Source organism: Phasianus colchicus, chromosome 18, assembly GCF_987193195.1.
Source record: "Phasianus colchicus chromosome 18, bPhaCol1.hap1.1, whole genome shotgun sequence".
NCBI lineage: Eukaryota > Metazoa > Chordata > Aves > Galliformes > Phasianidae > Phasianus > Phasianus colchicus.
In genome coordinates, this window is record NC_143453.1 from 12310804 (window position 1) to 12337370 (window position 26567).

A 26567-nucleotide genomic window follows, 5' to 3' on the forward strand; every position below is an offset into this window, starting at 1 on the left:
GAATGTCTGTTCCTCCTAGGGGAGGTTATTCTTTTATTAAAAAAAGATAGAAAGTAGCTGCTTTGATGGAAATGTAACTCCAGGAATTGAGATGGTGATGATTACAGAAGCTGTAGTATTCTAATGCAAAATAAGCCCTAAGAGATATGTGCCCTAAAAAGTAAATCACTCTGTTTTTTAACAAAGCAAGAATTACTATTATTGTGTTTCTTGCTTATTTTACAAGGTCTTTAGCTGTTTCATCTGCACTTAACTTTTACAAGCTGGGGATAAATTGACGGTTGATGTTGTTTTGCTGTTTAAATAGCTTGGCATTTTTAAAGCATACTGGAGATGCCAGTGAAGGATGGGATTCATTTGGCACTCCAAAAAGCGGGCAGAAAAACCATGGTATCCAGTGCTCTAACCTGGGTTAGAATCTGATCTTGTAACTTAACGTTTCATAATTGTCATGGAAGGGGCTGAACCCCATTATTTCAAGAGGAAGAGTCATTAATTCTGACAGGCCCTCACTAAAGAGGACTGGAAAGAAGTTTCCTTTGGATTTCATCTTTCCAGATGCTCCACTGGGAGCAGCGTGGTGGTTGCTGATCCTCTGCAGCTGGGGGGCCAATCCCCTCTGGTTTGGCAGTATGGGATGGGGTGCAGGGTTGTGGCTGTGGGAGGGAAAGGGGATCACCGTCCTGCTTTTGCTTTGCAAGTCCCAGCGAGCTGCATGAAGGAGAGGGCTTTCTAAACTGGAATGACGTGCCTTCAGCAGGCAGGGAATTACTGGTAGGATTATTCATTAGCAGTGTTGTATTCCGGTTCTATCTGGTAATTTATGTTTTACTTTGAATAATTAGGCTTAGCTGCCAAATGTTTGGAATCTGAGATGCTGAGATGTGTTTAACAAGAGCGCCCTAGATACTGGCTTAGAAGCTGAGCGCTGAAGAAGGTGGTTGAGAGGGGTAAGGTGTCCCAGTTTTTGCAATTTGTGATGACCTAAAATCCATAATGGAGGAAACTAAAAATGGAGAAAGCCTTTGCATCTTTTCTATGTTAATGCTAGCTTGTGACAACTGCACGTTAGTGATGTGGAACAAGTACTGGTTGTGGAGATCAAAGAGCCGCCTCCTTAAGCTAATTCAGAGAAAAGCAAGTTGGATGGTGTTCTGTCCTCTTTGCTCACTGCTTTTTCATTAGATCACGTACTAAGAAGTGAAAAGCACGAGGAAATGCAGTCTGCTCAGTTATCTGCATTAGGAAATCTATCTTGAACTTTGGAAGCTTTTTTTCTGATGCTTAGGACTCTTGCTAACACTGCCTTTCTCCTGAAGGAATGCAGATTTCTACCTGAAACTTCATTTTAGAAGCAGCCATGGGATGAAAACTGGCTTGGTGTTCATTTAAAGTCAATATGCTCTAGTTTGCAATTCACTCATGTTTAAGTGCCCAGCTTTAAAGCTTTTCTTTGCCCACAGGCAGTCTGAATACAAAGGGAGACTTTGGTGTTTTTTTTTTTTTAATAAAGGAAAGGTATTGCAGAAGCAGAAGGAGCAAAATATGGAAGGTAGGTGGAAATCTCCTCAGATTTATTACCACAAAGCAGAATTTTCTTCTGAAGAATCTAGAGGAGAAGGAAAATAGATGGATTCGTGGCAACACCTCGGTGTGCAGCTAGGAGTGAACAAGATGGATACGTCTGTGCACATAGATGTGCAAAAGGAGTAAGGCTCACATCTTGAATCAGTTCTGGCATCTGGTGCCACATAAATAGCAAGGAGGTTTACCAGGACAGAGCATAATGGAAGGAATCTATACATGGTAACTGATGTCTTTGGCTGTGGTCAGACTTGGATTGCACAAAGATAACAGAAGCTTTGAGTCTCCACTGTATTGCAGTGCTGTGTGAGTTCTTCTGTTTGGAGGGGAGCTCTGCAGTGGGTTGGGGAAAGCTGAACTGCAGCTGTAATTTCATAGCTTCAGGATAAAGAGTGGATTTGTGTGTTTGTCCCAGGAGCTCGTTCCCCTCCTGAGGCTGTAGGCAGAAGACAGAATCTGGCATCTGAGCTCTACCATAAAGTATTACGTGTGTCCTGAGTTGCTGGACGTTGAATGGGGTGATTTTCTGTAGGATTTCAGAAGCCTTACTCTGGCTGGCTATTTCTGCTGTCTGAGTTACTTCTCGATTTCGATAGAAGTGGGAGCGGTGTCTGCTTATCTCATCCCTGGTGGTGCAGCTCCTTTGAAGGTTGTCTGTTCTGCATTTTGACTGAGACGGCTGCCTGAATCTTATTGCCACGGTCTCGGTTGTTATTGTGACTTACCTGGAAAAGAGCTGGCTTACTCAAGAGCAAATTTCAGAATGTAAGAACGTAGCTGTAAATAACAGAAACTGATCAAGGGCATCTTGGCTTGTTTCAAAGGGAATTACTGATCGCACAAGGACTGAATGGTACGTTTTCCCAGTGAGCTTAATGAGAGCTCAGTACGTTGCTCCTGCTCAGCAGAGCTCAGGGCACTGTCCTTCGTGGCCTGCACTGAGTGCAGCAGAGGCAGCCTGAAGTCCACGGTCAGGACAAAGCAGGGCTTTGGGACATTATATTTAGAAAATAGAATGTTACAGTTCTCTGGTGGGGAGCCTTTCTCAAATAGAGAATATTTAAACATTGATGTAATTAACTTGGCTCCTGCATGGCAACAGTTTCTTCCCAATCATTTTGTTTTCTTGTGATGTGAAAAGGTATATGGGGTTTGCCCATGGTGTTTTCTTTAGAAAAAACATATTAACTTTGTAAATTAAGGTCCTCTCTCATTCCTTTCCATTATTAAAAGAAAAATGTGTGTGTATGTAAATGTATATATATGCATTTATTCCTTAGAGCTTTTCTATGTATGCCTGTTTGACAGGATGTGCAAATAGAAGCCCTGCTTTGGCTCTGAGGCCTGTGTACCATGATAGCTTCAGGGATTACAATGAAATGAACAGTCTGCCATTCTGTCTCGCATAGCTGAGGGTTCATCATGCTGGAGAAGAGGCTTATTTCTCAGTATATAAACCAATTCTTTATTGGCCACTTGCTGTGAAACTTCTAAAATATGTTCATGAACCAAAGGAGAACTTCTCTGATTGCTGTGCTGAGACACAATTGCATAAGAGAAAGGAAAGTTCAGATTTTGTCTGGTGAGAAGCAGAAGCATTCTCTTTGGGCAGCATTCTTGCAACAACTGACCTGTGCTCTTGTTTCTTTCTGTGCAGTGTTTCTGTGTGCAGTCTATCCATTAATGCTTTTCAGTGAGCTTATAGCCACGTAGATCTTCTGCACTCAGCAAAGGGAAGATGTCAGAAGAGCAACGTTCCACGTAATTCAGCAGTTAATTTTCAGCTACCCATTTTAGATTATCGTTGCTTTGGACAATTTGAGACAGGTGTCAGTTTGATAGTGGGTCTTGATGTTTTATAGCCTTCTGTAGTCTGAAACTGAGTGTATTTTATCAAATGGAAATAAACTTTGAATGTTGTGTAAGATAAACTGCTCTGAAACCCAATGGTCTCATTCAGTGCAGAACAGAAAGAATGTTTTATGTACAAAAATTCCACTCCACCTACACTGGGCATTGGAGAGGAAGCTTAAGACAGGCTTAAGTATAAGGCAGCAGTCTGTTAGCCTGTAGTGGGTTGCCTATAAATACAAAGTTCATTACAGCACACTCACATGATTTCCATTTACGAAGTTGAGCTCAGCCATACTAGCATTGTTAATGGTTGGCATTTTTTGAGACAGTGGATTCTTCTTTCTCTGAATCTCTGTTTGCAAGCTGTTAGGTAAAATGTGTTGTTCGATTGAAAAAGATGAAATCAGTAAGATATGCATGCCATGGTGGGTAGAAGGGAAAAATGATTTTTTGCTTGCTTCTTTAGGAACAAAGTCCCAGTAACCAGACGTCTATAGCAATGATGCAAGAACCTCAGGAAATGGTGGAAGAAACAGTTACTGTGGAGGAAGATCCAGGCACCCCCACTTCCCACGTGTCTATTGTCACTTCTGAGGATGGAACAACAAGGAGAACTGAAACCAAGGTGAGAGGTTAATAACTAACAAGGAAAATGGGAGAATACCATCTACTCAGGAAGTAAAAGAAAGTAGAATGAGTGGTGAGAATCATGGTGTTGTGATCCTCTGTGATTCTGACTGTGTTCTCTTTGCCAGCAAAGCTGAGCTAAGTTTTTTTTGTCAGTTTGTGTCTGGTTTGCTCTTGGTCAGCTGTGCTGATACAGCTGCTCATGGAGCTGTGAGCTGAGCAGTAGAAATTACCCAGGTTAACCAAACAAAAACACCAGCACCCATTCCCAAACTGATAATTATTTTAAAGTTCACTTTATTTTACTGATACAGATCACCACATTGCCCTGCAAACACATGTGGAAGTATGAGACTTAGATGAGATGGAAGGGCATGGAGTAAATGATTTTTACAGCTGGGGAAAATGTGCTTGGAAACGTGTCTTCAAATTAATTACCATTTGTAGTAATAGCATGCAATTATACTTTATCCTCTAGAACCATAAATATCACATTTAAATAAAACTGCAGTATTTACCTTCTGCAACATTCTTGTGAATGGAATTTTACTCCCGATGCATTGGGGAAGGTAGGTATGTTATCAAGTGACCTGTACCTCAGGTTCAAAGATGCTGTGTATCCTTTTTCCTCATGCTCCCTTTTCTAGCTTTCACGTAAGATAAATTTTCAATCTCTGCTGAGCAGATGCTGTACGCTCGCTATTGCCTTGCATGCTTTTGGTATTTCTGCAACAGTAATACAACTTGACATTTGGGCCTTGGAAGTTGAGCTGACATGTTCATTAGGTTTTGGTTTTCTGAAAGATCAAGGGTGACTGCTTATTGAAAAACTTCTGAACAACAGTGATTTAAAAAAAAAAAAAAAAAAAAAGACTTTCCAGCTGCTTTTTTTTATGTTAGGAGGTGAACAAAGGTTGTTGCATAAATCAGTATTTGTTTTTCTGGCATTCCAGGACTGTGGCTGTCTGAGGTATCTGTTGAAGACATTGGGGTCTCAGGTTAGAGTGATTGAGCATTGGTGTTCTGAGATCAATGGGTTTGCACACATTGGCATAGGCTGAGCATCCATTTAAAATGTTAGGTAAATGATGTAACTGGCCTGTTTTCTGCTTGTCAGAAGGAAATGATGGTCTTAAAAAAACAAACAACCAAAAAAATCACATTTTAATTAGTCCTTCCAATAATCTGACATTTTTTGGATGTAACTCATTTGAAAGAAAGTCTACTTTCTTTCTAGTGGCAACAACAGCTGTTGTTTGCAGGAAGGAAGGGGTAAAATTACAGTGGTGATGGACACCTTTTCATATGGACTAATAGTAGTGCGTATTTTTAGGAGGCTGTTAGTGCTGCTATGCCAAGGAATAAAATAGCTACAACCATAAAAATAGAGTGGAGGCCATGTAGTGTTCCCTAGATAACAGAACCACATGAAGTAGTTTGAAATAGTTATGTTAATGATAAATTCGTGTCTTTGTCATAACAGAGAAGGTGCAATTTTCTACTGTGCAGGTACCTGCTGTTTTTCCATTCTCCCAGAGAAAAGTTGAGTGGTGGCTTCAAAACAAGCCATTCTGTCTGAATGTGGGGAAAAATGGAAAAATGACATCCCTACAAATGCCTTTCCATTTCAAAGACCTGCATTTTCCTCTCTTAACTGTAGTTCATTCCCGATACTGCAGTGTGTTAAGAACAGGGAGAGGGTGCATAGTAGTCTTACTCTGGTTTTATGTTTTTTCAGATAGTTCTACTGACCTCTACTTACATATGAAGGCTGCTCCAAAAGTAATGCCTCCTATTTATGTGAGCCCACATTGCCAGAGGCACTTACCAGCACTTAGTGAACGTTGATGGAGACCAAGCAGAGGCTGTGAGCACAGTGAGCAGTGGGTGGTGCATTTCAGCAGCAGGGACACAGGGTTGTCTCCGCTGGTGCAGATTTTTAGGAGCGTGGCATGCAGCTCCTGTTCATTGCACAGCTGATGGTGGTGACAGTGCTGAGCAGTAGTGTTCTGGAGCTGAGAATTTGCTCTGTCAAACAGCGTTATTGTACTCCTTGCATCTGTTGTAGTTTTCATGGAAATGAACAGGAGGCATTACTTTCAGAGCAACCTACGTTCTATCTGGAGCTGCTTCCTAGTGTTTTGTTGCTAAAAAGACCATCTCTTTATATAAATGCAGATTTATATATCTACATATCCAGCTGTTGAGAAAGTGCCTCTGAAATGTCAGAACACAGATGGGATTGGCTTAGCCCTAACTCTGTTGAAAGAGACACTGAGTCTTTGCTGAAGTTGTTGCTGTTTCTGAATGGTTTTGCTTTTACTTCTTGCTGTGATAATGTGGCACAGGTTTAACAGCTCTTAGATATGGAAACAAGATCAGATTTTCTTTGTATTTTTATTTAATCATGTTATTTTCAACTTGTGTTTATAGTGTTGATAGCGAAAGTGAAAATGCAAACCACTGTTGTTGAAGTCCGTAGCATCGGTTAAGTGTCCTGGAGTTAATTGGCATTGACTTACTATCACTTTTAATAGGTGTCATTGTGGTGGTTTTATAGGTCATGCTATTGTGTGTTAGTGCCTTGCAGAGAACATGAAACTTTTTCGCACCTTCTGTGTGGTGACAAAATTCTGACCTTGCTGTTCAGGTGAGGACAGTGAAGGAGAGTTTTTGTGTGATGTGAGATGCAAACCCATCCCCTGGGCACGCAGTGTGCTGCAGGAGCAGCATTCCTCCTCCGAGGGGTACAGGTGGGGAAGGGGCTGAGGTGCTCAGCCTGGTCAGTGCTGTGCTCTGCTGCACACAGGGGTACCTGAGCAGCTTCCATCTTCCAGACCCTCTGCTTCCAATCTGAACCAGCACAGCAGTCAGGGCATTTCCACTGTCTTTGGGTTGGAACCTGCCCAGTTTGTTGACCTTGAAGTTTGGCTGTCAGGTAAGTTGCCACTGTATTATGTCAGTAAAATACATCCTCAAGGCAGAAATTTTATCCTTCCTGGTTTGGTATCTGCCCAGTAGAACCGGCCAGTGTTGTTACAGGTCTGCCTTTTAAGACTTCTTGTGGCTGTTTGCATAATGGAGTTCAGTAAGGAGTGGAACAAGCTGTGGCCTTGATTGTGGTGTCTGCTTTATCACTGTAAAGGAACAGCATTTCCTATGAGGGGAATCCTCACATCTGCTTACAGCAATAATCTTATCTGTTACTTCATGAGGGTGATAGTTAATTTGAGATTACTTAGGTTTGTGCTTACACATTAGGCTTAGTAAAAGTTTTATGCTTTGCTGTTGCGCTTAATCTCTGCTTCTTTGGAGAAAGGATCAGAACCTGTCTTTGTTAGCTCTGTGCTTAGAAGGTTCTCCTGGCTGGTGGCAGTTGCATTTTCCAGCCTTGTACAAAGCAGGTGGTACCACACATTGCTTCCTATGACAAAGTTACATAGGCCATCTTTTTAAGAGCTTTTTTAAGGGATTTTCCAGGTGTGTGCTTTCCTTGCTGCATACCCCGTGTGGAGGTTAGATAACTCCATGTGATTTGATATGTATTTTTGGACTCTGTAAAAGAAAACTATTGTTTATTTTTGCTACACTGTACAAAATAATGCCTATAAATTCCCCTTGAACTGAAACACAGCAAAAGCTATAACTGCATATGATCCTTTGTGCTGCTGTTCCTTATTTTCTTTTACAAATCTCCCCGTGTTGTTTGAAAACCATAATTTACAGAGGTTCCTCTCTCCAGTAATACATGAAGTAAACCACTTCAGTGCAGAAGCATGGACAGTTTGTGCTTTCCCCCCATGTCTCTGAAGATGCCTGCTTCAGGGAAGCAGGAAGAAGGGTAGTAGAATTTAATATTTGACATCTTTTAAATAGAGAACATCTGCCTTCTCAAAAATGAGATATCTGAGTAATTTTCCCCCAGCTGTTATTATCTTACCACTGTGCTGGCTAAGTCCCTGTGTAACATTTGCTGCACAAAAGATGTATCACATAATGCTTCATTTCAGCTCCATAATCTCTCTGGAAGCCAAATACCTATCATACTCCAACAGTGAAAGTCACCTTGGGGAGAGGGCTGCTAGGAGGCTGCCATGTCAGAGGAGCTGGTTTGAAAGCAGCTGAAGAGAAATGAAGTAAAACAAACAGGATTTGTGTGCTCCTGTTAATGCTTGCTTTTTTCTTTCTTTAGGCACCTTTTATTTTTATCTTTGTTGAAATGCAAAAAGATTTGAGAGCTCTGGGTCACTTTTATTCATTGAAAAAGATGTTTTATGGTGACAAACTGTAAAATCAATCAGTATACAGAGTTGTTTCATTTCCAGGCCATCCATTTGCCTTGTCTTCTCTAATACTGAAGAAGGCCAGGTCTTTCCCAGCAGCGGTTATTGCTGCTCTCCCTTCCTAGCAGCAGTAACTGGAAGGTGCTCGTGACTTGAAATCTTCAGCTGTGTTGGTGCCAGCTACTCTGAGATGCAGTTCTTTGAAACTTTGCAGAAAATTCAAGAGGAATTAGGTAATGGAGCTGGAATGGATTTCTGCCACAGTTGAGGGTCCTTTGAGAAAGTGAAACACTAAGCTTAAAATTGAAGAGGAAAAACTTGAGCTGCTGTTTTGAAAACCTATGGGGCGAGTTCTTACACAGCATTTAATAGAAAGGTAATACCTTCGGCCTGCTTGGGCTGATGAATTTTTACAGTCTATAGTTGAAAAATGAGCTCTCGGAAACATCAGAACACCTTTATCCTTGCACATTCTTTCTCATTTGTTTTTGTTTTATGGCAGAGTTTCAACAAAATTTTTAGCCCTGTCAGCTTTTATAAAGTACTTAATTCATCAGAGAAAGGGGGAGGTGAGGTGGGGAGGAGAGTACAAAAGTGAAAAACAAAAGCCCTCCATAATGAGGTGGAAGGTGGGAGTTAGAAGTATTGCTAAGACGACAGCATTTGATGGTGACAGCACTCTTCCACTGAGATCTCAGCACTGTCTTTCCCCCTCTGAGCAGTGTGACGTGGAGGAGTCTACGTGTACCACCTGTACGTGCAACCAGTGAGTGCAGGCCTGGGTTGCTTCAGGCTGCGTTCCTGTCACTTTAGGACAAATAAAAGGACAGAGAATAGAAAAATACAGAAACTGTTCCAAATGTACAGATATTTCCTTTGTATCTTATAGTCAAATGTCTTTCCAGGAACATAACTAATAACATAGAGAACAGCAAATGTGAATTTTAGGCATGCTCAGTCTTTTTGTAGAGAGGCTGTCAGAAGCTCTTGTCTGGCAGGCTGGGGGACTGCAGCACTGAAGCAGTTGAGCACCCTTTGATTTGTAATCAGGCAAAAAAACTCTTAGGATGGATTTTCTGTAGATAAACAGAGGAAGTCAGATTGCAGCATCTCAAAGTAACTTGTGTCTCTAAATTGTTCACTACAGCATACCTACGGAGCAGAGTTCATGCTAATAAATTGGATGCATCTGGAGGATCAGGTGGCGGATAAGACCGTCTGCCGGGTCTCCCATTTGGAATTGCTTTGTTTTCTCTGGCTAATGTATTGGTATTAGGGAAACCACAGAAATGTTGGGAGAGAAGATTACTGTGCTGTCAGCTATCCAAGACTGCCTCTCCTTTTAAGAAATATAATTGAAACATTCCCTTGAGCTGGATTTCCTGAAATAAAGGTTTATTGTTTTCTTTTGCTTGGAAGCCTAATAAATGGACCTTCGTCTGTGTGCTGGCTAATTGCTTCCAAAAAGCTTCCCTTTATTGTCCTGTAGGCAGCAACGTCTGTTTATCACATGATAAATCTTCTGTTTCAGTGCCCAACCCTGACAAATGAGGCATAGAGCAAATACTCCCTTGCTCAAAATATGAACAGACTTGATTTGACCCCCCTCCCACGATACCTTTGGCATTATCGGATGCTTTTATGCCATGAGAAATGTGTACTTCTGTGCTAGGGTGAAACGTTTCTTTTTATGTTTCTGACAGGGGTTTCTTGATTGTGCTGATTCCTTCTGCTGTTAATAGTGGGAACATTCAGTAAATGATAGAGGTGAAGCCGTGCTGCCATTGTCAACTTGTTCTTCTGTGTGCTGGCTGATGCCAGGGGAGTCTTTTTGACTAGCACAGATGCTGCAAACTTGTCTGTGCTCAAACAAATAAAAAAGAAGCAAACTGGGGAAAAATTGCAAATGAATCCTGCTTTCTATGTTCTCTGTACTCTGTAGTGTACAGGAGCATGGTGGAAAAACTGTTTAATTAAATGGAAATGAGAAGTCACAAATCACGTAGGAATTGATTTTCCAAATGTTCTGATTCTCTTTGTCTTTTTTGCGTATGCATACTGAGTATTTGTAGACAGTTGTCCTTGCTCTGACATGACTGTGTTGTGTTACCCCATCCTGTCTGATAACAACAATTCTCCAGAAAAATGAGACAGGAGAAAACAAGTGTCCAAGCTGGCAGCAGTGGTGGTGGCTGAAGATGTGCCATAGTGACAGCTCCCTGCAAAGCACTTCTCCAGGGATCTGAAAGGTCAAAGCTTGCTCCTTCTTTTGTGCTGTTGCTGCAAGCATTCATGGTGTATTGGGTATCTTGCATTGTCTGGTCTGGAAAATCTTGTGAAAAATGGCATGTGACAAACTGTGCATGCATTGCAGCATATGCCTTGAGAAGGAGACCTTGGAACTCAGTTTAGAATGTCTGGTTCTGTTGAGTAGTGCTGAGAGAAAGAGCTTTGTGTGGTCACACGAGCACTCTTCTTGGCACTGGGAAAGCTGCTCTTTTGTTCCTTACTGTGCAGAAGTATCAGTTTCTGATTCCTCCAACTGCTGAAATGCTACCTTGCTTCCTGTTATTCACCTTAATAGTTCACAACCTTAGGAATGTTAAAGCCCGGCCCTTTTTATCCAGTTGTGTCACTCTTTTGCAAAGCTCACATGTTTCAGGCCTGAAAACATTGCATTTTCTCCTGTTAGAGGATCACTTATGAGCAGAGTACTTTGAATAAAACTTTTGTTTCAAACTCACTAGGAGAATGCTGAGCTGTGTTCCACTTGTTTATGTCCACATTACAAAAGGCTACTGTAAGCTGCCCCAAATCTTTTTCATCCCTAAATGTCGTCCAGTTTCATAAATGCCATGGCAGCAGTTGTGCTGATGCTGAATGGAGAGTTGGAGCATTGTGCTCAGGTAATGAGCAGAAGCCATTGTTGGTTTCTCTGTCAAAAACTGATTAGTTTATAGCTCTTAATTACTTTTTTTTTTTTTTTAGATACTACAATATGTATTTTTAATTAAATAATGGTGGGGATGGAAAGGAGCATCTTTCCTGAAGCTTACTTACTAAGAAAATCCCTTTGAGATCACAAGGAAAATTTTCAGCTGTGGCCCAAATTAGACACTGAGGTAGTGTTGGTACCTGACTGTGCTTTATTCAGCATTGTGATGGTACTTAATTATGCTGTTGGTGGAGAGCCGTTTGTGCTGCTTGCCATCTCGCAGGATTTCATTAACTCATTAGCCTGAAGTATCACTTGCTCACAGATGTCTCTAGGAAAAGAAATACTACTTGGATGAGTTTCTCCTGTTTGGGGTTATCTCTGTGAAGACATGCGAGGACGCACCTGGAGCTGCTTCAAGACGTGTACTCTGATCGCTTTGTTTAGTAGCAGCTTGTCCAATTCGGTGCCAATCCCTATGTTTCAATGGGAGGCTACAGGTCACAGTATCTGCTTGGGCCCCAGGTGCTCTTGGTGTATGTGTTTCACTCTGCAGTTTCCGTGAAGATGAGTGTTATTTACATACGCCTGTTTCTCTCTAATACTTGCACTGGAGCCCAAAATTGCCAACAGTTTTGTGGTGTGCTCATCCCAGTGTGAATCCACTTACATGTATTCATTTACTGTTCTGGCTCCCTTAAGTCTCATTACATTTTCATCGAAGAGAAAATTAAGGTATTTGTTTACTGCTTCACAGGTCACCAAAATGGTCAAAACAGTCACCACCAGAACAGTGCGTCAGGTCCCGCTTGGGCCCGACGGCCTGCCGGCAATGGATGGCTCGTCTCCCATGGGCAGCTACACAGATTCGATAGACAGAAGGTATATGAAGAACGGGGAGCGGTACATCACCCCACAGGCGTCGTCCACATTAACCAGATCTTACAACAGCTACAATGATTCCTACCCTGACAGCCACGAAGGCCAGTATCGACCTTATATCGGTCACGATGGTTATGGAGATCTAGCAGATAACTATGGCAGCTTGTCACGAGGCGTCAGCTACCGCCCTCGCTATGCCTATGTGCCAGGAAACAGCTACCGGCCGGACGACGGGAGCTTCACTTTGCCAAGCAGGAGGGATAACTATGGTCCTGTTGCCCAGCCTCAGGTACCAGTGGGCAGTAATGTTGACTTGAACCGCTCTCAGCCAGAACGCTTCCAGCCAGAACCCTATGGGCTGGAGGATGATAACCGCAGCCTTGGGGTAGACGATGAAGGATATGAACTGGATCCGGATTATTCTACTGTGAACCGAAGGACGTCTGCAGGTGTGCCAGAGAGAGGAAGACCCCACAAAGGAAGGTAAAAATCCGTTTCTTACAGTGTTATCTACAGCTGTTTTGCTCAGTTGAACGTTTGAAGTCTTAATGGTCTGGTAAGGACACAATTAGTTGGCAGAAAAAAAATACAGTGGTTGGATTGTGGTTAATGTCATTGCTAGAATGAAATAAACATCTTGAAATCTCATAAGTGGGAAAACTGAGGGATGGAAGGAGAGAGGTCTTAGACGAGACAAAAAATAAACCAGTCTGGGATTGTAGGATACTTGTGATTTTGGCTAGAGAAATAATCAGTATTTCTTGAAAACAACTGTAAGCAAAACCAGCATGTCCTAAACATAGTAGGGAGTTCACCAATGTGGAGAAGAGGGGAGCTGCCCTACTGTGCTGTGAACAAGGCAGAATGCATCATTTCATTAGCCTATAAATAACTGCAAAATGCACGTGAAATAGAAAAGAGTAATTCTAGTGCTCAGAATCCCTCTTGGTGTGTTTCTGGACCACTTCGTTTAGGCTGAATTTAGCAAGAAAAAGATGATTTCATGGAAGTGGGATAGTTTTTTTCTTGCTCAAGAAGAGGTGTGACTGCACTGAATTTCCCTGTGCTGTCTCACACTTGGCAAGGTTTTCACCTTGTAAGGGGTCTTGTAATCTTTGAGACTTCAGGTGGGTCTGGTTATGTGCACATCTGCCAAACAATTTTGAACAGCTGGTTGGTTGCAGATGAGCTGATAGCTGGTGATGAAGGGTTGCTTATTATCAAGAAGCTGCCTGGTGAGGTGCCTGACAGCATCAGCTCCTGGGCCGGTGCTTATCGTGCTCCTTCAGCTGTGTGACAGGGTTGTGCTGAGCCTCAGTGAAGTACTTCACGTTTGTAAGATCAGATTGTTATTTTGTCCTGTCACTGTAAATAAGGGGGAGATGAGAGCATCTGTGTTGAACTAAATGTAACTGAAGAGACCGATCACAAATTACTTCTGGTTCAATCCCCTTCCCAGGAGATGTGCTATTTTATGCCTTCAGTTGTGCTGTCAGCTCTTGCATTGCAGGCATGTCAGGGCCTCCTGCTCAGGAGGGACGTGGGGGTTGGGAGCAGGTTCAGATGGAGCTCTCCTGCTTGGAAAAGTGACATTGCTTGTGATTTCATTCATCCTCCTGTAGCTCTGTTTCTGGAAGTTCATTTCAAAAGGGATCAAGCTCCTGCAAATTTTCATCTATATTTTTAAAAAATCATAATTACAAAAAAAACCAACAACATAATAACAGGACGACAGGGTGTCTATGCCAGAATCCTCTTGAGATCCCTTCTGGCATCTTTTCTGACAGCTTACAGCCATTGGGACCACGTCAGAGTTTTGTGGGGCTGAAGTGAATGCCAGCGGATGCCAGGACTCTGTTCTGTTTATCAGGCTGCTGTTTCTGTTTCTCTGCATCTAAACAAGGTTTGCAGTTCTAGTTAGAACAGTCAGGCAGCAGTGCTTGTAAAATTTTATTAACATTCTTCAAACTATATTCATGATAAATAATTGAATGCATTCTCAGAACCTGCCCATTTGCATTTTTAAAGTGTATTTTTAAGCATCCCTTTGATTTATTGTTCCTTGCAGCTTGGATAGGACCGATTTACAATTTTTGTTTTACATTCCTTTTGTTGTGAGTTTTTCCATATTTAATATGATCAAGAGGATTTGACAAGCAATTAGCCTGACTGTGGCAGTAAACCTTAGCTTGTAAGAACGTAAGATTGAGTGAGGGCCTCTCAGATGTAGCTGCTTTCTGACATTTCAAAGAAAAACTTGAGCAATTCAGTAAACCTGTATTTCAGATATGCTACTGATCTGCCAGAAGCTAATGATAACAAGTAGTGCTCTGTGCTGGATGAGGGTAATTACTACTTCATTATTTCTCTCTAGTTTTGTGGGTTTTTTTGAACGCGGTTATTACGTGAGGGAAGGATGAAATGAACGCGGTAAGTTGGTGGCACCTTTGATTTCAAAACGTTGCTGTGTGTGGGGCAGGCCTGGTGCTGCTGCCAGAAGGCCTCTGCCTCACAGTGCTGTGCAGCTCGGGCATCTCCATCACACAGAGCTGCACCAAACGGCCCTCGCTGACCTGCAGCACAGACCCTATTCCTTCCTTCCCTTCCCTCTGTGTCCAGCTGTTGTGCTCATCTCACCCCCCAGCCTCCATTTAACAAAACATACCTATGTTTTGTTTTGAATTGGAAAGAATCGTCATCTCCATGTGCATCTGCAGACCTGAAAGTGCAAATACTGCATGTTTGCTCTTCTGTGCATGTGGATGGGTTTCCTTCTTGTTTTCTGTTGTGCTGAGTCTCTGCTGTAACAGACGTTTTATTCTGAAGGAGGACAACAAATTATGGTGAGGAAAAGGCATTTGGGTGTATTATATTGATCTAATAGTACTCAGATTTATTCGTGATGGTTTTTACATAGCTTTAATTAGCTTTATGTCCCTTTTTCTTCGCTGAGTAGGTTGTCTTCATTAAGTAATGGTTATTTTTATTATAGTTTCTAAATATACGTAGTCTTATGGTGCTGCCAGGCTTTTTGTATATAGCCCTTTTTAAAAGAGAAGCAGGAAATACTGGATATTTTTCATTTACAAAAGACATCCCAAGTGTTATTTGAGTATTTTTGATCATTACATTGAGTTTAACACAAATGAGCAGGAGAAAATGGGCAGTCATAACTAATCCTTTTTTTTTTTAAATCATCGTCTGCTCAACACCAAGTCTTCTGCTTTTGTAATGATTTGTTTCCATGGCACATCTCTCTGGTTTGTACTTGCACTAGCATCTATGGGATTTGTTTTTCCCTGAAAACTCAGGAGCAGCTATTGCTGCTGTGTATTCCAGACCAGACAGGATGTGAATTTTTTAATTTTAATGGAATTAACAGCAGAAAAGCTTTCTGCTACTCAATTTTCTATGGCAGGAGCCTGATTTAAGAGACTGATGGTACATGTTGCTGGTTATTTCATGATCTGAGCAGCTGCCACTGGGAAACGGGCCGGGTTTTAGGTGAAGTTGCTGTAGAATTAGGTCTCTCTTGCTTTGTTATGCAGAGACAGCACAGGAGTATTGCTATCACACATTTCTTATTCATGTTCTACTTCAGTCTGTCTTACATTTGCAGACTTTCAGTCAGTATTTCTGGCCTAACTCCTATTGTGTGGAGTCTGGCCTCCCAGCAGCACATAGGCTGGCATCCTTAAGGCTGGGGAAAGGTCTGTCCCTGGAAATCAGCCTCTTCAGTTCAGCAGCCAAATGTAAACGTCGTGCCACAGTGTAGCTGTGGGATGCTGGGGAGTGTTCAGGGCAGGAGTGTACAGATGTGCTGGGCAGAATGGAGTGAGGCCAAAATGCACTCTGTTTGGAAAGCATTGATTGCTGTTTTCTCAGGCTCCTCTGTAGAGTGAATTTACTTGATATGGGTTAGTTGATGTGGATGCAGACAGCAGAAGACAGATGAATGGCTGAGTTTTTTGTGGCAGTCTGCAGTCTGGGTCAGCTCATCCATTAGTAGCTGTTAGGTGGTTCCAGACGAGGTGATTTGAAGTGTTTTAACCACATTGCTGCTAACTCAGACTTGCCTGAACAGGGAATTCAGTCCAGCTTTTGAATCCCCGTGCACATCCTTCCATTAGGGAACAGAGGCTGGTAAAAGTAGGACCCCATTCTGCAAAGTCTTTGCATCTCTTCTTCATTGCACAAAGCTCCATCCTGAAATCCCAAGCTTTTCTGGTCTTGTATCCTAGCAGACACCAGCTGCAAGCTGTGATGAGTGTAGCTGTTGTATAAATTGATGGGGATTAAATGTGGAAATCCTTCACCTGTTTACTCAAATGTGCCTGTGCTGAAGCCACAAGTAAGATGATGTATCTGCAAGCACTTTCCCAGATCTTATCTGTGCTAGGAGACGATTTGGTCAGTTCCCTGAGACAGGTGATTAGCCAGACTGACAGCATCCCAGAATCTCAGCTGATGTGCTGCAGCAGATGGAAGGCAAGATGCTCGCAGTCAGCAACCCTGGCACGCCACCAGCCCTGAGAGCGAGGAGCCCGTGGGCTCCTGAGCACAGTGGGCTGTTCCTGGTGAAGTTCTCATCGCTCCTCCTCCTGTGCCAAGCAGCTCGCCTTCTGAGAGTGCAGGGGGGAAACCTCAGTGGGCCCTCCCAGTCTCGCTCAGATGATATTTCTTCACTGCTTGGCTGTAAATGTATTTCTGATTTTACTCGTTTGCTTTGAGAAACTCCTGATAATGTTGTCTAACTCCTGATAATTCTTGTAGCTTCTTGCCTCTTGCCTGATGTCCACTTCTCTGGCCTCGGCTCCCCAGTTAAGGGAGAGGAGATAAGGCTTAACGTGGGCCAGAGCATCTCACCAGCACTGGGAGCAGGGATCCCTTAGTGCCAGGTCAGCCCAGGGCTTTGTGCTCGTTCTGCATGCCACTGCTGTGCCAGTTACTTTCTTCTTGGCAGACAGTCTTTGTGGGTAACCCACTTCCTTCCCTTTGAGGCTACTGAGCGACGGCAGAGTTGACATTTAGACCTTCTCCTGCAAAATGCTTCAGGATTTTTTTGTCCTTAATTTCAGTGTGGATTGGGTGGTGGTGGTGCTTTATTCTCTTTGCTTGATTGCTGTATTTAGTCTCATGAATTGTATGGTACTTGCTTCCACCAAGCTTTCATGTACAGCCCTTAAGTTCATGCCAGAACCCTGGAGTTTCTAGACACTCATTCCTGGTGCTGAAGGGCCAAGTATCCAGCTGTTCACTTTGCTGCCTCATAAAGCTGTTGGGTTTGCAGCTTATGCTCTCACCAGTGGTTGGTGAGCTCTTAACACAGTTTTCATACAGAGGTATGTGGAACCTGACCTGTGCAGGAGTGTTTTAGCCATATTGTTTCCTATGTTCATCCTTTCTCTAAAATTGCTTGAGAGATGCAGTTCATCCTGTTTGAATGTAACTGTCTCGGTGAGCTGAAAAGCTCCTGTTAGACCTGTGTGCCAGTTCTTACTGGAGACGTGGCCCTGCAGGGTCAGGCTGAGATGGGCAGGAGAAGAGCTGTGTAAGAGAGCAGTTCATGGAGGAGTGGAACTGCATGAAAACCTTGTTATTGCTGCTACAGGAGTTATGTGATGCTCTCTCTGGTCCTTGCAGCATTTAAAGTCCTAAATTGTGAAGTTTTACTTTAGCAAATGTAATGGAACCAGAGAGCTTTGTGTGGCACAGGGGAGAACAGCGTAACGCAGTCGGGATCAGCTGCACAGTTCTGTTTGTAAGGCTTCAATGGCAGCAATGGAAGAGAACTGCATCCCAAGATGATAATTATCTTGTGTACTGCTTGGGTTTGAAGGAGAGAGACCGTTAATTACGCAGGTGTAATTGAGGTAGCACATAGTTACTGTTTAGGCAGCTCTGAGGACTGAGAAGCACAGAACTGCAGGTACCCAATCAAGCAACAGCTGTGCACAGGGCAATTATTGATCTTCTACTTTTACGCAGTCACTAAGAATTAAATATGAGGCTGAGCATGAGAAAAGTTTGCTTTTGTTATAGTTTTAATGCTGGTTGTCCCAAATTTGCACATGTATAAACAAAATGTAGCTTATGGGCTCTGTTATTACTTCTGCCCTGTGTCCATGCGCAAAAGTAAATATTTTCAAGTTGTTACTTTCTTCTTGGGATGACGAAAGCAGCTTTGTTCTGCTCTGTCCAGACATGGAGAATCACTGCAGAGCAAGTAATGAATTATGCATACACAAATAGCTGTGTCAATACGAGGATTTCTCCAGATGCATTCTGAGTTCTGGATGCTGGCCCATTTTATCCCGTTGTTCAGCTCAATGCTTAGACCAGCAGCTAATGTAACTTGAAGTCACTGGAGGTGCTTTTAACATCAGAAGCATTAATTGTCCAATGCTAAGTTCAGTCTCCGCCTCCAATTGCACTTCTCCTTGGAGTCTGCTTTAATTAGCAGTTCCATTAGGGGAACAGTGAGCTCCGTTTTGTTTGAGTTCTAGTGCTCTATATTTCCTTATGCGTGACATCCACAACTTCAGTAACATCAGCCAGAGCTTAAAACTCTGTACAGATCATTTTGTAGCACTTAAAACTACGTACCTGCCGTGCTGAAGTAGGAGCTGACATCTGTCCAGGAGGGGCAGGAGGAGGAAGGCCTGAGCTGCTGCTGGATGGGAGGAAGGCAAATAACTGCTTGCAGCTGGGAGTACCTGTGCTGCACTTATGTTTGAAACGTGTTGGAAAGGATGAGCTGTTTTCAATTCTGTAGGGCTTTTCTAAATAGTAACCTTAATTTTTTTTAATTCTTCCCATCTGTTAGCTTTACTAGCAGCAGAAGAAGACATAAACCTAACACGTGAGAAGTCAATTTACCTTATCATGCAATGAGATTAGTGGGATGGCAGGATGAAAATAAGAATTTTCTGGGTTTGAGGTTAAAAACGATTGAGCGAATGGGAAGTTTGACTCAGAGCCATAGGTGCCCTCAGTGTTCCCCCTCAGGCAGGGCTGAGCCTCGAGGCCAAGCCTGGGGCACGGACGGGGCTGCCCCTCACTGCCAGCTGTGGTCGCTCTGCTGCCCTCGGTGGCACCTAAGAGCGAGGAACAAGCAAACTTTGCTCAGGACCAGGCAGTCGCTGTAAGTGAGCTGCAGTCTTCCTCTGCTCCATCTCCCAGGTGTCAGCTCACAGCGGGTGCACCTCACACGCTGTATTTGTGTGAGTGTGGAGTCTTAATGGAAGTGCAGTGGATCTTCTCTTACTTCCTGAGAACTGTGGTCTCTTTCTGCCCAGCTGGAACTCCTTCAGTTAGTGTTTTGGTTTGTTGCAAGAGTGCGTTAATGAAGCTCAGCGTTTCCTACTAAATGTAATCCAGTGCTAACATAATTGCTTTGCTGAGTGACCAAAGTGAAAGCAGTCTGTTTGATGTGCAGCTCCTGTCATTGTTCACTGCTAGCCAAACAAACTCCGTGCTGTGGTCCCATCGCTGCTGAGTGCTCAGCTATGATTAATTTTCAAGTTATTAGAAATAAATTATTTGAAAATGTAAATATGTTGTCCCTGATGATGTTTGATATGAAAGGGTTTTATCACAGCTGAAATCTCCATATTGACTTGGAGGCACAGAATGTTTATATAAATTTTTCCTTTCTCTCGGGACTGTTGCTTCTTACAGGGGCTACGATGACCCCATTGAGACAGAGATGGTGGAAGAGAGGATCCCATACCTCCATGGCAGCTACGCGGCACCGCTGGCACAGCCAGAGCGAGGAAGCATGGCCAGCATCGACCGCCTGGGGAAGCGCTCCCCCTCTATTGACAGCATTCGCAAGGACCCCAGGTGGAGGGACCCTGACCTCCCTGAAGTCATCGCCATGCTCAGCCACCCGATCGACCCGGTCAAGTCCAACGCCGCTGCCTACTTGCAGCACTTGTGCTACGAGAATGATAAAATCAAAAAGGATGTGAGGCACCTTAAGGGCATCCCCATCTTGGTGGGCCTGCTCGATCATACAAAGCCAGAGGTCCATCGCAAAGCCTGCGGGGCCCTCAGGAACATCTCCTATGGGAAGGATAACGAAAACAAGGTGGCTATAAAGAACTGTGACGGGATCCCTGCTTTGATCAGACTCTTGCGAAAAACAAATGACATGGAAGTCAGAGAGCTAATTACAGGTCAGTGTCTGCAGTTTCTTTAATAAATTACTCTTTAGAGGAGTCCTTCCAGTTTCAAGAACAAGAATTTCTGGAGAGGAGGAGGTTGCATTTAGATCACTGGCTGCAGCTGTTTGTTTAGCTGTACTACGTCTGCAGTGTGAGAAAGTCTAAGGCTTATGCCTCCTTCAGGTGGAATGCACGATCATCTGTATATGTAGCACACTGGTTTTCCTGACTACTGAGGGATGGATGGTGCTGCTTGGTCAAAGCCTGTGGTTGGGCATCTGAAGCTTCAATGAGCTATAGCAATACCTTTGACAGATAATTTGTACTGCCCTTGCCCTCAGTATGTTATAATCATGAGGTAAGATATGCTAATCTAAAACTTTCCGTGTTAATCTCTTCCAAAACAATCCTGCTGCTGTGTCCCAAGTACTCTGTACTGATAGGTTGGTCTCCTCAGCAGCATGTCCTGCCCTGGTGCTGATCTGAGGCTACGTATAAATCACTGCATGTCTTGGCTGAGAGTGAGGAGATGCATTGGTGGACATGTGGGTTGTTCATTATAATTGGGAAAGGGAGAATGATATCTTTAAGATACTGGGTTCTTGCATGTTTTCCAGGGATTTTTCAATCACTTAAAACTCCATTCTTCAGCCTATTTTTATTTGAACTTAGTCTTGGACATAGTTCAAAAGGAGTAATAAAGTATATGCCAAGTTTCAAAGTTCAGCCATTAAGTGGAATAAGGTGGAAAAGCATGTCAGCTCTTATACTATGGAGAAATACATTGTTCTTCAGTCTCCCATAACTCATGAGGATTGAGATGGATTTCTTTCTCAGAAACAGCAGGGAAATCCTGGGGAGCTGCAGTGGATTTCAGTGCCAGAAAAAAATATTTTGCCACAAAAAATGGATCCAGGACTGGAACTGTTTAGCTACCTTATCTGTGTAGGGCTGTCCAAGCAGACCCTATTGCAGATGTGGATTAAGCCATTTGAAGTAAACATTGTAATTCTATAATCGCCTCAAAAATATGGCAGCTGTCCAGGTTTTTACTGGTAATCATAATTCTCTGAGATGAACAGTGGCTTTGGGTGTTCCAACTGTTCTTCCCCCACCATTTATAACATATTTAGAAAACTAGGTCTAAAGACAATGTAGGTGGTTTTTTTCTTCCCCGGTCCTTTTCCATACAGCTGGTAGAGGAGAGCTCTCAGTAGCACGCATTGCTTTGAATGCTCCGTCTGCTTTGTCTCTTAACGTGGAAGCTCTGTAGGTGGTATTTATATAACATTTGTTGCGCTCATTTAGTATGATGACTTTATTTAAAAAAAAAAAAAAAAAGTTTGTTTGTCTGCTGTTCTGGTTTACCGAAAACTCATTTCTGGAGTGCTGGGAAGGAATACGTTTATTTCTCTAGATTTGAGAAAGGAGAAACCAGTCTGTAATTTACTCTGAAGGAACATCATTATAATGCTAAGCGGTAATCAGTCACTTTTGAGATGGCAGAAACAAACTGGTTGTTTTCCCTTTTTATTCTAAATGGCGATTGCCTCCATTTCCAGTTGATTTATTAGATTTGCAATTCAAATAAATTTTATTTGACAGCACCTCCTGCTAATTAAATATAGTATTTTTGTTCCACTCCTCTTTTGCTATTTAAAGCTCTTTATTTCCCTTTTCTGAGAAGCACCAGGAATATTGAGGGCCTTAACCTAAACAGATGTCCAGCAACAGATGATATGCATTTAATCTCCTCCTAACCAGGAATGGCTTCAGTCCACTTCTAAAATGACATCACCAGATCCGGTGTGAGACATTCAAGCATCCATACAGAAGAGAAGAGTATTCCAGCAATGCTTCTGTAACTGATGCTGGAGTGCTTTGCAGACAGCATTTGAACCCCAGCTGATGGTGTGGAACCGTCCACTCAGAAATCAGCTCCACAAGGCAGCATGCCCAAGGCTGGCATGGGCAGCTGGCTTCCCTGCGTTTTACTGTTTCTTTAAACCCCAAACTGACTGCTTTCTGAAAGCTGAATCGTCATCACCAGCAGGTTATCCCAGATGTAGATGACTGAAATAATCCTGCTTTCCAAAGAGATTTCAGTATTTTGAAGATTTAAATAATTCAGATGCCCAAATGAAGAGCACTTCCATGCGGTCTTGACGTTCTGGTTCTCCAGCTGCAGGGCACTGCCTGCCCACAGGAGCAGAGGTGCACGGCAGGTTACTGCAGGGCTCTGCAACTGAGGAGATTTCTGGCTGAACTGTGTGTCACTCTCTGCTCTCCAGGGCCTCTCATTAAGGTGGTGATCTGATGCAGAGGCCACAGCTGTGCAGAGCACTGTGCAGCCAGCTGGGGCTGCTCACCGGTAACAGGCAGAGAGCCAGAGCGGTGCGCTGGGAGAGGCAGAGGCAGGGCAGCACGAGGAGGGAATCGGGTGGATGTTCCTGACTGCTGAGTGCGGGAGGCTTGGTGTGTCACAAGTGTGTTTGCTTGACTGTTGTCTAGAATATGCTGTTTGGAGAACCTAAGTTAAATATATTGATGTGCGACTTCAGAAGCAGATTGAGTGCACTGATATGGCACTACTGTCAGATTAAGCAAGTTTGTAGCATTTTTCTCTTTCAGATAATACACTTTTTAGTGGAGTTGGAACCTCTAGGTTAACATCACAGCTGTCTTACCGACTGCTCCTGATTTATCTGTAAGTGGCATTGAAGATGATGTCCATCCAGGTCATGCAAATACATGAAGCATTTAAAAGTACTCACAAAACTCAAGATGCAGTCATAAAATAGCATAGATCTCACTTCTCTTACTTGGCTCCATCTACTGCACTGAGGAAAGCTTGAGTTCATGTCCGTAGGTAAATCATGTGTTGTGTTGTGGTGAGAAATGTTCTGCAGAACCATCCCTTGCCATCCCTCTCTTGTCTTGGCACTGTGCTGCTGAATTCTCAGTGGATCGTTTTCATGATAACTGAAGGGAAATGAGGATTAAGCTGATAAGGAAAGAAATCTGTTCTGATTGGGAAAGCTGTAAGCGTTTTTTTTAATCTTGAGTGATAAGGTTTTTTTTCCATGGAGCAAATGTTCCTATCAGATATGCAAGACCAAAATTCTATTACGTTCATAGAAAAGTGATCAGAGCTTAGTAACATTAATGAATAATTTTTCTCTTTGTGAGAAAGTTGAAAGTAATTTTGTTGTTTAATGGCACTGAGCAGATTCTAAGTGGTGCAGAACATGAATTTTCTGATGCTTTGTATTGCTGGACTGGTTTTAATTGACAAACAATTGACCTTCCAAATGCTGTGTGAAGGGTATATTTTGATCTAGTACTATAATAGAATCTTTCAGTTGGATCAGCTCACACAGTGTTCACACCTGCTGGCCGTCCTCACGTGCTAAGATCCCGTTAGCTGATATGGCACAAGTTTCTCTGTGAAGTACTGTGCTGTCTTGAACGTGAAGGTCCCATCTTCTGTTAGAAGGCTGTCAGAAGAACGTCCCATTCCATAGCCTGTTCTGCAACACAGCAGCTCTTGTTGAGGTTTTTCCCTGACCAGTTTTTAACTTCAAGAAGTGCAGCTCCACCCTCCAGCACTTGGACTGACACAGACAGGTCTGTAGGTGCCCATAACCGCATGGAACCAACAAACAAGTCCGTGGTGAATGGGATGGAGGGTGCTGCTTTTCTCACAAGTGATAAATGACTCAGTATAGACCATAAGAAGGTGTTTTTACTCTTCATTTGAGCTAATTTCATGGTGACAGTGGATTTTTGCAAGTCAGCAAGCACAGCAGTCTAAGATTTGCCTTGGATTTTGGAAGGCAGTAGCATCATTGGTACTCTGGCACGATGTCTTCAGAAATCTTTGTGCAGTTCGCTCCAAGGAGGCAGAGATTTAGGAAATTGCCTATGGCCCTAATCACTTCTAATATGACATACACTGTGTAACTGTTTATAGCTTATAGAACTTTTTTATGACATTCAGTATTTATTTTTATGACATTTTTATGACAATCAGTATTTTCGAAATAAAGACGTGTAGCTGTTGTCCCTGCTTAACATGCTGCAACAGTAGAGGTAATGACTGCAGTTAGAAATATGTAAGTACTCTGCAAATAGTGCTTAAGAATATAATGAAGAGTTGATGGTGATTGTGATTGTCTTCTGAAAAGCAGTAATTCATTATTGAACCCTACAATTCCTCCAGTCTCTGGTCCAAAAAAAAGCAGATCCTTGTGAAAGCACGTGGAAAATGCAGATAACTTCCTTTCCTTTACACTGCTGTGTTGACTTCATTTCTCTTGAGCACTATTTGGTTGTCTTGATTAAACTTAGTTTTAAAAACAGTGTTTCTAGCTTGTTAGCTCATTACTATGTTATGCAAACAGAGGCAGGGAAGGATTCTTACAAGGTGGATGTCAGATTTACAGTCGGTTTTTTTTTATTCTGATTTTCACACTGTTAAAATCTACAGCCTGGTAAGATTTGCTGTGGAAGTTTTCATGGCTGTCCCTGTCTGTATCTTTACTATATGATTTGTTACCTGAAAGGATGCTGGGTTTTACTCCTCTTATTTCATAACTGTGAATTGAATCACAAAAGCTGTACCCCTTCTGTGGGATGTTTTCCCCATAGTCAGCCTGAAATCTGCCCTTTTCCCCTGGCTGTGGAACCCCAGGGCTCCCTCATCATTGTTGTTTATCTTGGGCTATCTTTCTGTCACATGCTGTACATTTTCCTTCACTAAACGCTGTTCAGCAGGCAAATTCCTTTGGTTTTTCCCCCATGCAACCACAAAAATGTGTTTTGACATTTCTGAATAATTTGAAGACATTTCTGCAACGTATTTTTCTTAAGACAATGTTTTGTCATTCTTCTTAGTTTGTTGGTGTTTTCTGTGAAACATTTGATAGGTGAGAAAAAGGCACGTGTGCCAGCTGAGGTTCCTTTCTTCAGAGGAAGGGCTTTCTGCACAGCTTCAGCTCCAGTAAGCATTTGAGGGCAAGGAGATTGATGGTCAAAATACATCTGCTTCTGACTGTTTTATTGCACAAATTTTAGTAAGAATTCTGGGTGGGTACAGGAGATGCTTTCATAGGCTCATGGGGTTCTGTTGGCCTGGATGGTGTCAGTAACATTAGTGGGATTCACCTGTGTTGGTTGTGGGCTGGCACAGTTGTGATGTGTCAGTTCTACAGTGCAGTGAGAATACTGCTGGAGCCCTGCTGGATTTAATCTCTTGGAATAACTACTGGAGAATGAGAATATAGAAGAGAGGGAAAATGGAGGTGACAGCTTTATTGTATAGATTTGGGTTGGGGGTACCGAAATTTAGACACAAATATCTAAGTGTGAAAATGAACCAAGGATTTTTTGAGCGCTGAAAAACTTCTGAATCTCTGTTATTAGAGCTTGTGGAAGTTTTGTAGGTATTTTTGTCTTTTTAAGTATTTGTCTGCCTGGTGGTTCTTAAGCATTGAAATTTGCCTTTGTAGTCTCATGATACAGACAACAAATTCTGTTGCTTCTTCAAGAAAGAGGAAAGGGCAGAATCTCATTTCAGATGCAAGAGAAATTTGTGCGTTTAAGGTTGGAGCACTTAAATACAAAGGGCTGTCAGTTTTTAAAACTTTACCATTTCAAAAGAAAAGAAACGTGGTGTCCTTGAGCCCTGTGCTGCTTCCTCAATTGTTGCCATCTTCTTTTGCTACTGTTTTTTGAGCCTTGCAAATACCAAATGCTTCACCCACAGCCCCGTGGAGGAGCCCCAGTTTATCCTGTATGGCTTTCTGGGACGTATCCATCTTGTTCAGTGCTGGCTGTTCTCATTTTGCGTTTGACTTTCAGAAGTTCTGAGCCAGCAATGCATTTAAGGACCTACTGGTGTATCTGTGAATAATGAAGTAAAAAATAAGTAGTTTAAAAAAGTATTTTGTGTCGTCTTCTAAAAAGATGCAAAGCAAAGATACTCTGTGTTCATCCTGTTCTCTCATCTCCTCGGTCTGAACGGATGCCTGGATTTTGTAAAGAGCACTTTGAAATGGAGACAACACAGTGTGAGACTTCAGAGGCTCTGCTAATCGCCGGCCCCTGAGCTTATCATAGAAGTGCCACTTGCTACTCGGATGGAGATAAAATTCCTTTTCTGACATGGTGCTTGTCCTGACCCTAAATGGACAATGCTGTGGTGTGAGAGAAGGACGTTTGGTGTTGGACACG

General features: G+C 42.7%; 1 protein-coding gene across 20 annotated transcripts in view; it reads left to right on the forward strand.

Annotated features, from left to right (window-relative positions):
- The window catches only part of ARVCF (ARVCF delta catenin family member), a 221533-nt gene that overhangs the window by 135403 nt on the left and 59563 nt on the right, over window positions 1-26567 (forward strand). For all 20 annotated transcript variants that reach the window (XM_031592790.2, XM_031592793.2, XM_090120999.1 and 17 more), the window contains 3 exons: window positions 3905-4063; window positions 12041-12648; window positions 19846-20345. In XM_031592790.2, the coding sequence (XP_031448650.2) occupies window positions 3905-4063; window positions 12041-12648; window positions 19846-20345 (1267 nt within the window). The remainder of the gene's footprint in view (window positions 1-3904; window positions 4064-12040; window positions 12649-19845; window positions 20346-26567) is intronic.